This window comes from Drosophila mauritiana, chromosome 3R (assembly GCF_004382145.1).
Source record: "Drosophila mauritiana strain mau12 chromosome 3R, ASM438214v1, whole genome shotgun sequence".
NCBI lineage: Eukaryota > Metazoa > Arthropoda > Insecta > Diptera > Drosophilidae > Drosophila > Drosophila mauritiana.
In genome coordinates, this window is record NC_046670.1 from 12,387,407 (window position 1) to 12,400,237 (window position 12,831).

Here is a 12,831-nt window from a genome sequence, read left to right on the forward strand (position 1 = left end):
CAAAGAAGTGGGTGGGGGGAGAAAAGAAAGGGCGCACGATTAGCATGGGCGGAAAAGGGGGCGGTTCGAAACTGTCAACAGCTGCAATCGCATCCTGTCATCACCTCACCCTCCCCATTAAATGCTCGATTCTGGGGATTGCTCACCTTGTTGGCGATGTCAGCGGATTGAAGACCTCGTCGTGATCCCCAGCTACGGATGCACCTCCTCCTCCGGGACACTGGGAGCTGTGGGTCTCGTTGCAGGAATTCAGGCGTTCCCGGAACTCCGAGTGCGAATTCGCAGATCGCTGGCGGTACATGTTCATCGTCTGCAGTTCAATCGCGTGCTGAAAAACGCAAAACGGAAGAGGGCGGCACATTAGAAGGGCCCACTCGACTCCACAGGAAGTGGCAGATCCAGCAGATAAATCAGAATCAGTATTCCGAAATCGGATCGCAATATGCTCCATTAAATCGCTACTCACTTGCGGATAGCCGGCGAGGGAATTGAAGCTGCCCCGCGGACTTCCTAATGCCATGGTGGCCGTGGTGTCCAGATTGGCGGATGTGATCAGTCGCATCTGTTCCGGATTGGTCATCACCAGCGGCCTGGGACTGCTGCCCTTCGAGTTGCGCCGCTTGAAGATCGAGAATCCCCGGCTGGAGGACTGCGAGTCCGGGGTGCGCGGCGACTTGGTGTCATTGCAAAAGTAATACGGGTTGTCTGGGGAGTTCAATTAGAATGTGTGCGGAAGGGAGTTAGTTTTCTGATTTGAACTTCTCATCAACTCAAAGTTTAAGGAAGAATAACATTTATACTTATATATTTATATTTAATACCATATATACATACATATATGTATGTTTTTAATCTGTATAAAAGCATCTTTCGCTTTTGCCTATACTTTCTAACTTTAAATTAACTTAAATTTTGTTAACCAATAAATCAAAATCAATTTGTGGTGCTTTCCCTGTGATTCCGCTCTTTACCTGAGAAGAAGGTGTTTGTGTTATCCACAGTGACAAACATCTTGAGATCCTGTATGTGAGTGAGTTTTTCCTTAGTTGATATGCGATTCGCAGCGTCTCCCACAATTCAGAGCTCTGATTTGAGATGCATTTGCACTTTCACTGGCTGCGCATGCGCACGCGCCAAAAGTTGCGCACAGGGCGCGAATTCGAGAAACCGTAAACGGAAATCACAACGGGGAGTGCCACAAATGGCAACTTAACAAACTGTCAGTTGATAAACGGGGCAAATAATTTCAAATTCAAATTTAGGCGGCAAAGTTCGTGATGATGGTTCGACTTAATATTTCACTTCAGTTCACTTGAGTTCGCGCAGTGCGTGCGTCTGCATTGACATCCCGAAACGGAATAAATTCTAAAACTTCGACGAGAACAAAACACTCCGCGCCGTCTGCATTTTCCTCTGCCACCGCCGATGCCGATGCCTCTGCTGACGTCTCTGCCGACGCAGAGAATCCCTCCTCGTGTTTTGGTTTTTATTTACCATACGCGCACTTCTTCATCCATTCCCATTCTCAGCGTGCACTGAGAAAAATACAAAATACATACCAAACATGCAAACTTTTCTTATTAATATTTTGCCACTTTTCTTATGAATTTTGAATTATGAAGGCATAATTTCCTTAATAAATTCATATTCAGAAATTACTTGAAATAAGTACCACAATGGTTTTGAACTGGATACATAAATTTAATAAAATAAGAATATTTAATCGGTATACTTGATTCCTATAAGTCTGTTTCTAGCTTCTCTAATAAATGAATAACTCGAGAGATCAATCAACATGTCTCTTATTTTCTCACAGTGCAGCGACATCGGCAGCAGCATAAAAACATTGCATCTCTCCCTCGCACTCTCACCCCATCTCGCTCCCGCTCGCGCACGCACACACGCATACGGGATCAGTGTTTAAATATGGTTGCCATATTGCCATCACCCACTCCGGTTCTCCCCCACCCCTAGAAACCGATCGGCGATCAGGAAAACTCACTTTTCCTCGACTGCAACGACTTTGTTGTTGTACCTGCGCATGTTTTTCTTTTGCGTGCGCTTTTCGCATGATCAAATTATCATCGCCAGCGAGCTCCGAGTCCATGATATCCATGATATCCATGATTCCCTGTCCCCTGTCCCTTTACCATTTTCCATCCGTGAGCGTACGTTTTGTCTTGGTCTCGTCGTGCATATTTGATGAGTTCCGATAGCAGAAATAGAAGACCCATCTAGCATATAAGCCACATAGCATATACCATCATCATATATAGCATCGGAGGTGAGCCCCCGTGTTAGTATTCCCCATGTTCTATCAGTGTCAAAGTTTGAGTTTGTGCGCCGAGTGTTGTCTGTGGTTGGATTGGTCTTCAATCCGATGATGTTCACTGTCAGGAAACATTTATGAGACGGTTTTCGGGAGGGACCCTGAGAACTCACCTTCGCCGAGCGGTGGGTGAATTAATCTTCCCAAATATCATGGGAAAAAATACAAAATTAATTATACAAACAATTTTAGGTTGTTTGATGATGATACAGATGCCAGAAATTCATCAAAAATTTGATGATTACTTAAAAAATATATATTAAAATCTCATATATTGGAGCCTTTTTTCAATTGTCCTGAATATTTGCAATCTTTGCCTTTCGACTCCGAGGCAAATATGAAAATTGTCATCAATGTTGGGCCGAAAATAGAAGGCCATAATAGTAGCTATGGCCAGGCGACATATTCCAGCCACATTAGGGGAAACTCGAGAGCATCAAAGGCGCATCGGAAAAGGCACATTAAAAATTGCAGCTAGGGAAGAGCAACAATTGTGCTAAGGGAACACATTTTCACATTTTCCCCAGCAGTGCAACTAGGAAAAAACTGAAACTGAAGGAACAACTGAAGTGGCAAAATGCTAGAGACTCCATGTGGTCTGTCCGTGGAATTCCTAAGTGGACTGGGTCTAGAAACGGGTATGCCATCGATACTGGGCCAACAACCAAATAACCCCTACCACACAGATGCCCGGCATATTGGGACCTATGGAAAAATCGTAAAACTCCGTACCCGAGCAGAAATTGCACATTTCGTAGTCCATAAAGGCGAGAGTCTGCCAGCGAGGGTTGATCTTTGAGTGGCTCTCTGCGGAGCAAGTGACTCTGCAACGTTACACTGGCAGAAATAACTTCGAGTTTCAGATTTAAATATGCTAATTGTTATTACTGCTGAAAAGTTAAGACATTAACACTACTATTTATTTTGAAGAAGAAATGATATGAGTTCCAAATATTTCTCCCAGTGCAAACGTATTTGTTTGGCTGCTGCTGAATGCAAATGATCTTGAACCGCTCGGGTACTTGCACTTGCAGCCGAGTACTTGGGCAAATGCATTTGCTGCACATAAATGTCAAATGCTTGTCTTCGCCAGCACGCTCCACGTGTTCCGCGGACGAGGAGGGGCCGCCAGGGGATCTGGACTCAACTGGCGAGTCGTAAATCTGTAGACGCTCTACTGCAGCCTTGTCTAGTTAGTCACAGAGTGGAGCATCCCAGCCCGGCTTTGTGTCGGGTTTCCATTTCGATTTCCATGGGGATAGGGCGCCATTCGCTGCACTTTCGCTGATTGTTCATCGGTGTTGACGGGTTAATCACTACTACGCACCGCCTAGAGTTCAATATATCCCCCGTGCTCGTTGTTCTCTGGGGTCAGTTATGGAAAAGTTCAAGAGGGTTTGGATATATACATCTACCTACAAGGAACTGCAACATTTGGTCTTACTAACAATGGTTTGGCTTACTAAAGATATTCCTCTACCCTTTTGGTTTTTACTTAAAAATGGCCACTTTATGCACTAATTTAAACCCCTGTAAGTTACCTCTTTGATCAAACAGAACATTGAACAAGTAATTACAGGGCAATAAAACCGATTTGAAAGACAGCTATGGCCTAAACAACTACACAGCATATATTGGCAATCGATTGGAAATCCGAGCAGGAAGGCCTTTGGGCCAAACAGGAAGAACAAAGCAGGTGGAAAATCCAGAGAGTGGGGGAAATGCGTAATTGTGAATTTTAGATTTGTCATATTGTGCGGCCCGTAAATTGTCTTGCCATCGATTGGCCAAGACAAGACCTTCCTCACTGGCACTCCCCGTTTAATGCAGATATATAATTACAATCGAGTGAGGAAGGGCCAAAACAGGGTGTCCATTTGTTAGCCACTTGCAGGAACATTGCGTGCATAGCTTTTATTTATTTTGTTGAATTTATTTCGCTGCTATGGAGCCTGCTCTTCTATTTACTCAGACATTTTCATTCGAATTCCGTGTAGTCATACCATCTACGCCCCCTCATGGTACACAAATTTTGAATCATTTATGTGCACTACGAGTTTTCCTTCACGTTCAATTGAATCTTTTTGTTTATTATTTTCCAGTTTTTATGATTTAACCCCAAAGGGGGCAGCCGAAGGCAGGGAAAACCAAAACGAACCGATTTTAGGGGGGGAAAATATGGAAATGCAGGGAGAGGAAAACGTCTGCCCGGAAGCTTGGCAACATGGCGCGACAGGGAAATCGGCGGGTGGAGGGGGGTGCATAATTATTATTGTTATTATAATGTTATAAAGAAAATATTCATATTTGTTCTTTGGCAGGTGCTCACGATCGTTTCCTTTGGAATGCCTGATTTTAAAATTATGGAAATCATATTTTCCTACATATTTTGCCATTAATCTGGAAAATTTTTAGAAACATACCATCTGTTAAGATTTGTTTGTGCAAACAAAAAGTAACTTTACACATTAGTTTCATTAAATTTAGGTACCGTGAGCAAATTGTTTAAACATCTTTCAGTAGTTTAGCAAATGGGTTTTGCGCCAAATGTTTGGCAAAAGTATTTCTGCAAAGTGTGGAAGATTTAATTTTATAGTTTTGCGCATTTTGAAGCAGGTGTTCGCATAACCGGAAATGAATTGTAGTTTCAATTTTTGCTGAAGAAAAAAATCATTAAAAACACGTTTCTTTAGATTTGATTTTCCAAAGTCCAAATGTTTAAATAAAATTAAGTTCAGTTGGTTATCTGAATTACAGTTCTAGATTCATTTCATTCAGATTTGTACCAATTTAACATTTTTTCGGCATTTTTCCGTTGTTTGATTTATTTTTGTAGTATCATAAAATGAGCTCAGCACCAAGTTGCCCGTTTTAAAAACCAATTAAATGCATATCCGAAAGTGTTGTTTTAGTTTCTTTCCCCAACCCAAAACCCGTGTCAGAAAACTACCAAAAAATAACAACAAAAGTCCATAAAATAGTTGTGAAGAGTTCCGCCCACGGATTCAGTTCGAAGGCAGCGGAAGTAAAGTGGCCTGAAAATTGAGAAGCCGCTCTCTCGAGGGACAACCAACTTGCGAAATGAAGGACGCGCCCAAGGATTAGTAATTAAAAATTCAAAAACAAAATTCGATAGCTTCTTTTTTCGACCATCACGGGCACGTGCACTCCATGCTAATGGGCACTCGAGAAAAATCCACAACGGAAATGCCAAAGACAAAGGGACATTACCAAAACACAGGCCCTCGAGGGTCGAACAAAGGGATGTGATCAGGAAGTGAAAGCAGGGAGAAAGGTGATCTTGGGCGAGGAACAATCTTTCTCTACCTGAGAAGGGAGTGGGAGTGCTGCCAGAGGTGTCGACGATGCAATCGGAAATCAAATAAACACTTTTATGATCTTGGTTTTATGGGCTGTGTGTGTCTTGTATTTGTCGCCCGTTGCGGTTGACATGATCGAAATGCTGGCGAGGGCGGCGGACTTTTAACCCATTGTTGCCAAATACCGAGTGCTATTTATAGCACAGGCAGCGCAAAGGTGTTTGGAAATGCATAAAATGCATAAAATGCGCTCCTCCTTCATAAATCCCCGAGCAACAACAACGGCAGCCACATCTGTTCAACAGATTTCAATTCGATGCCAAAGTCGGGACCCGTCGTCAGTCCTCGAACATCTCGGGCTTTGGACAACGGCAAATGTTTAATTATTTTCTTAATGGAAACTCGCACCGAGCACATGACAACGTGGTCTTCCGTGAAAAACAAAAAACCCAGGCCAAAAAAAACGAAAGCGGAGTCTACACTGATAAAAACAGACTTCAAACTAGATAATGATTGATTAATATAAGTTAAATGACAAGTATAGAAACCAAAATTCGAACGATAGGTAGATCTACTGAAAGAACTAATAAAATAAGTCTTATAAGTATTAGCTTATAGATACCATATTTATCAAAATTTTACTTAATCTAATAATAACCTTATATTAAAACAATTATTTCCAAAAGCGTTCTTGTTATGATATCTAAAGTTTGTTTTCTACATTTTTAATAAGGTACTGATTTTTCTCAGTGCAATATCCCCGTGCCAAGTCACTGTACCATTTGCATCCCCTGTTCCCCGTGGAGCGCGTGTCGTTTTAGTTTTTTACCTACTTCGCCGTGCAGAAGGAAGCCATTTATTTGGGGCATCTTTCTGCGCAGTTGCTCCAAGGCGTCCAAGTCGGGGTGAACGAATCTCTCGGAGATTACACAACTTGATGGGGTCCATTGTGGCTGCAGTGGGCCCAACCACAGGTTGATGTTAAATGTCAATTGGGATACCCCAGAGGATCAGTGGCGCATTAATTACGCCATCGCATTGCACTCCTATTCTCCTATTCCCGATCCCCTCGATGCACTTCTTCACATTCCACCATAGTGCCTCCGATGACGTTTATAATGATGTTGTTGATCTCGTAACGCTTTGCACTTAGGATCGATTCTTTCCTCATTTTTTTGGGCAGCAGCCCCGAGTAAAGTCAAACTTTGATTTATCTAGCAGTGACTGCACTTGTAATAGGAGATCTTCATGGGGAGTAAGACACGCACTTGGTAGAGTTTCTTTGGAGCAACTCGAATAGAGTTTACTCTAATCCCATTCACGCTTGCTATGTCAAAATAGTAATTATAGGAATGTTTAAAAAAAACCAAGTTTTCTATGGATTTCTTCGCTTAAACCTATTCTTGACTTTACGGAGTGCATAACTTCCTCAAAGTTGTCGACATAAATTCATGTTATATAGTTGGAAAAAAGGGATATACTACTGCGAACGTAGGCCCACGCATTTTGCACAAAGTCTCGACATGCATCTTTGGATTTCCCTCACGAAATTTGATCAACATTCCGAACTGTCTGCTCTGGCTTTCTGGAAAACTCTGCCCTAGGCGAACTCACTGCACCCATTCTCATTTTCCATTTCCCATTTTCCAACTCCCACTCGAATGGGCTCCTCTGCACTCAACGCTCCTGTTCTTTCGGCTTGATTATGAGGTGTGTAATTAAAATTTTTACGCTCTTGTCTCTGGCCATGTAATTCAATTATGAAGAATCATTTGTAGCAGATGAATGTCTGGCGACATCTAATGTCTTCTGCGCTATTTTTGGAGCGGATTGTCTGGATGCAATTTCTGGATGTGACTGACGAGGATTCCAGCTCGCACAGGATTCGCGAAAGGAATTGAGCCATAAAACAATCAACGAAGGCCCAGCCAACTGCTGATACCCACAAATTAAGCACATGACATGGGAATTTGCGTAAACAACAATGCATATAGTATAGTATAGTATTGAACGATGTGACGTTGTCGCTGGCAATGAGAGACACCATGGAGCGTCCCATTCTGGTGGTCTGTGGTCCACTTTTCCCAATGTCTGGCTGGGGCACTTAATAGATTTCTTTATCTTCGAGCGCCGCAAGTTGCCAGCCAAGGAATGTTGGCAAAACAAAAGGCAATTCGCCGGACAAGTGAAATTTAATTTGCGTAAATATTTACGCAATATATAATTGGTATTTTAGGTGCGCCTGCTTTACAACAGAACATGGCATGGATCATCAATTGAGTATGGAATGGAGTGACTCAGTATTATTGCAAAATTCGCCAAGTAAGTCATTTGCGTGTGGGGATGTTCAATTATTTGCGTCAAGGATGGTGACGTATGTAAACCAAATGGGAATGAGGTTGTTAGTCTGTGAAAAATGATCAGTTTATGAGTACACAGAATGAAAATAGCTCAAAAGCATATTTTAAACATCTCTAAAGGCCATTTTAATGTGTGATTTTTAAGTAATTTATTTTTTAATGTTTAGCTAGCCATCACAGTATTTTTTGTTTTTATAGTTGTCTATATATTTCAAATCCTGCCAATGTACCACGATATTTAAGGCACTCATAGCAGTTCTTTCCAAACCATCAATACAGTGAATGAACTGAGTGTTTTTCAGTTACCCCAAGCCATTCATTCTATGTGGAATGAATAGAATTCGAATGAATGGTCATAAAAATCGCCCCAAAGTGTCTGTAAACAGCCAGCCAACTCCATTCTCAATGAGTGCAATTAAAAAGCGCAAATATGCTGAATGAATGGACGAATTTGAATGCAGATTTAATGAATGATTTACATAGACAGCGGCGACAAAAACTATTTATAAGAATGCCTTATGGATGCGGGCATCGGACCACGACGGCAAACGGGAGGACCCTCTATATAAGTACGTATCTGTATCTCTCGTATTTTGAATCTCGGGTAGTTTGTGTTTTGTACTTTAATTGCGCCATTTCCCATATCAGCTGCCCGATTATTTGTATTTGTTCTAGTCAGCGGACATAAATAAAAATCACAAACAAATGCCACAAGAAGGCAAACCAAAAATCTGACTAATTAGATTCGTTATTTATTTCCAACTCCATTATATGACTGCTCGCCGCACAAATTGACGGATGACCTGCGCGAGACACCCTCGATGTGGATATCCAGCATGGGATAGTACCCTGGGATTCCCTGGGAATATATCGCACTTTTGCCGATTTTAGGTGGGCCTCCACCAAGTCGAGATGTAACCCCAGAACACGATCTTGGCCCCGCCCGGCTCTTTGTTTGGGTTTGGCCGCTCCGCTTGGGGACAACCTTAAGTGGATTGCTCCAGTTCGCTGGCCCCCGTACTAATCGCTCGCGTTTGTAAGATAAATGCGTTGGCGTTCTGGGAAATTGCCAATGGCCGTCTGTGTGTGCCGCATGCACCCCGAAATGCATCTCATTCAGTTCACTTTCACAGTAGTTTCGTGGGCCGATCGCGATCATTAGGAATTCCACGGAGGAGGCGCGGCAACTCCTCCGACTAAACCGAATAGCTCGACTTGATTTGGTGTCAAGTGAGTTCGGGGCGTGAGCGAGTTTGTCATGTTTATGTCGTGTTCTGGACATGCCATGCTATAAGGAGGGTTCCCGAGGATCCATACAAAGAGGTACTTGTTTTATACGGTGGACATCTATATTGTATACCATGTGTTTTCACGGATAATTTTATGAGTTTTTATATATGATGGGTTCTGTGTTAGTTTAATCTAATTTCATATAGAACATAATATATTACTTAAAAAAAGATTATTTAATTATTATATATTATTATGAGCTTTTAATCTTCAGTTCGTATTTTCCCAGTAAATCTTAAGTAAATAACTCCACCACAATTCCCAGAACATAAATTTCCCATGACACTTTTTATGGGCTTTCATTTATTCCAGTACTCACCCACAGACATTACGATTCCTTCCGTTTAATAATTGCTGGAAAAGTCTTCGGTTTATAGAGAGGTGTCTCTGTTTCTTGCTTTTTGCCCCCCAAACCTCTTCGATTTTGGTGGAGCTCTTCACCTGCTGGGCTTTGCACTTGTTATGGCCAGTTAAGGTGCTTCCGGCGGATACGTCAAAGTTTTGGACACATTGGTAGGATGGAGAGCTGCGGACCATAGAAAATAGATATAGGGAAGCACAACAATTAATATTAAACAAATTTGTATTAATTAAATATGCGCATGGCAAAGCACGAATAAATATGGGTGCGTAGCGAGGAATTAAAACTAAAGTACGTCGTGGAAAAGCAAAAGAGCTGCCTAACGGTTCGATAGGGGGAAACTCAATGGCATACACGCAACGGAAGCGCAGACTTTTCCGATTTCCCTCCCAAAATCACACCCGGAAATGCACCACCACCCCAAAGCGATTTTAATAATTATTTTTAGAGATGCACTCGCAGAGTTTTGGCCTTTGTTTTGCCCATTCGAGGGCGGGCGGTTTACAACTTCCTTTTTAGCCCAGTTTAAAGTGTGACACGCCGCGCTGACCACAAACCGCAATTAGTCCATTAAATTATTAAGTACAAGGCCCATAAAATATCCACAGAAGAACGCGCACACATGCCCCAAGGCAATTTGTACTTGGCTCCCAAGTTGGGAGTCGAGTTTGTTTCGTGTCTCGTTTCGAAATGCCACAGATACTTTTATTGGCATACTTCTGATTTATAAGTCAATTCACATTCGCGCTGCATATTGATTTCAATTCTGATTTGGTGCGAGCAACTCTACCCCAACCCCAGAAAGTCCCCATCCCCATCCCCATTTAATGAACTTCGCAATCGTTGGCATCAATACATCAACGCCCCGCCATTTCAAACGTCTCGAGTTGGGGCCTCTTGCACACATTCGATTCGAATTTGTGTCGAAACCTTGATAAGAAAAGTTTTTACCAAAGAATGTGTTGGGGTTTCTCTTGATTTTTCGGCAGGAAAATCGTATTCGCTTGCCAGATGCAGTTCACAGTCTATAAATTATGAATATAGTGTGTAAGCATTTGGAAATTTAGTTTTTATAAATTATAACACATTGCAAATCTTACAGCATAATATATTCCAAAATATGATATAATTTTAATCAAAATCAAGACCACAAATCAAGAAAACTTAGGCAAGAAGTGTGCCAGAACTAAATTGTTTACAACAATGTAACCCAATTGGAATTGGAATTCCTAGAAATGTTTCATCGAACCGAGAAATACTTCCCAAAGTTTTTGCTTCTCCTCACGAATTGTTTATTCAGAAATATCTAAATATAGTGAAAAGAACGGAATATAATTTGTGCAAAGAATGACATTGAAAATTGAAGGGAGTATATAATATGCTTTTTACAAGCCATTAAAGTTGGAATTATTAGGTAAATAAGTCATTAAAAGAGCTCGTAAAAGGCCAAGTTGTTCTCTCTATTTTGGCGAGTACCGAGGAAAGCAATTAAAGCATATATAGTCGGGATCGGAATCGAAATCGGGGAGGATGGGATTGGGATTGGAATTGGGATTGGGATTGGGCCTCCGACTGGGGCAGCTGCTGTGTTGCCTTCGTTTAAGACGATTATTTCATTTAAGATGGTGACATTCATTTGCATATCAATGTGAGTGTGCTGCCCCCCTTGCGAGTCCCCTCCCCTCGCCGTGTACAACATAAGTGTGTGTGTGTGTGTTTTCGGCTTGATTGCTACGATTTTCATTACGTTTTACCGGATATTCCAATTTAGGTAAATGCGACGTAGCCAGCGCAGCAGCCACATCCAGCAACTGCGGCAGCCACATCGCCATCAGTCCGAGCATGAAGCGGGATTAATGTGCCCGTGGCGACATCCATCAGCAGGCGTTCCAAAAAAAAAAACGAGCAAAAAAAAAGGAAAATAAAAATAAAAACAAAAAGAGCCCAAGATCAAGTGGAGCACGGCCAGCCACGGAGACGATTGTCCCGGGGGATTGAGCGGCCAGGAATACCCATTAAATTCAGCCCCTTTTATCCAACGCCATTGGCACCTGTCTGCGGATTCACGTGAAATTTCTATTGTTTCCAGCTCGAGTGGCTAATTAATTTCACTTGATTTGAAATAAACGAATTCAAGATACTTTTAATAGGAAATTTAAGCTGAAAATACTAGTCGATTCAAAGAACGTTTCTTGTACTCTCTATAAATATACATATATAATATTGTGATATTGTTTGAATATTTTTCCACTTAAATTGTATGCCATATAAATTTGATTAATATAATTGTAATACCTTTAGTTTTGGATGAATGGTTTCCCAGTAACCGAAACTCTTTACTTCACTTTTTGATAGCTTATCAGCTTTATTTTTGTTCAATCCATCACGTATGTTTCGCATCGAAAACTGCATTTACACACGGAGAAAAAACGCGGCGATTCAGAAGATTGACGGCTGACGAGCAACAATTTACAAGATCGTTTTGCGACGAGTCGGTCAAGAGTTTTGCAATCGAGCGCCACACGATACGGAATACAATCGAATAAATCAATTGAAGTGTTCGCAGCGCGCTTTTCGCTTTTTGAATTTGTCAAACGGCCAATAAAACGAGCGACACAAAAAAATTGAGTTATTCAAAATTGAAATCGTTGGCCGCTGAGCGGCGAACCGATGCCAATAAAATTTATAATAAATATGCCCAGCCAAAAGAAATACGTCAGCCTCAAAGAGAAGACAATTTATTTGCGCAACAACAATAAGATCGTTTGTAAACAATTAAAATAATTTGCTGGACAGCGTAGGGCAAGAAATTTAAATGAACAAAGAGAGGGAGAAAGCTCTTGAAGAGCAGTGAAAATAGCAAAGAGCGCGCAAAGAGAGACAAGAAATAGGTAAGAGATGAGAGATGGCAATAGTTTATTTTTAAAAGAGAGTACATTCTTCAAGTGAATTCTTCTCAATGCATATGTGTATGCTTAAATTTAATAAAACTGGAGCAAATTGAAAGACAGACAGAGCAGCTGTGAAAAAATGTAGCACAGCAAACAGCTGACAGGGAAAGAGCGAGAAAATAGACGAAGGAGAGAGAGAGGGAATGTAGGAAAATCACGCATACGCAACGTTGTACCGCGAAAACATTTCCATTCCTCCCACACAAACATTGCATTTCTG

General features: G+C 41.5%; 1 protein-coding gene across 3 annotated transcripts in view; it reads right to left on the reverse strand.

The window, feature by feature from the left end:
• The window catches only part of LOC117143082, a 30,482-nt gene that overhangs the window by 14,979 nt on the left and 2,672 nt on the right, over positions 1-12,831 (reverse strand). Inside the window, exons 2-4 of one of the 3 annotated variants that reach the window (XM_033307555.1) lie at positions 9,619-9,825; positions 467-705; positions 147-328 (exon numbers count right to left, since the gene is read on the reverse strand). In XM_033307555.1, the coding sequence (XP_033163446.1) occupies positions 147-328; positions 467-705; positions 9,619-9,628 (431 nt within the window). In that variant the 5' untranslated portion in view covers positions 9,629-9,825. Of the gene's footprint in view, positions 1-146; positions 329-466; positions 706-971; positions 1,367-9,618; positions 9,826-12,831 lie in introns of those variants that run through there. The other 2 variants (XM_033307554.1, XM_033307553.1) reach the window with 2 other exon arrangements.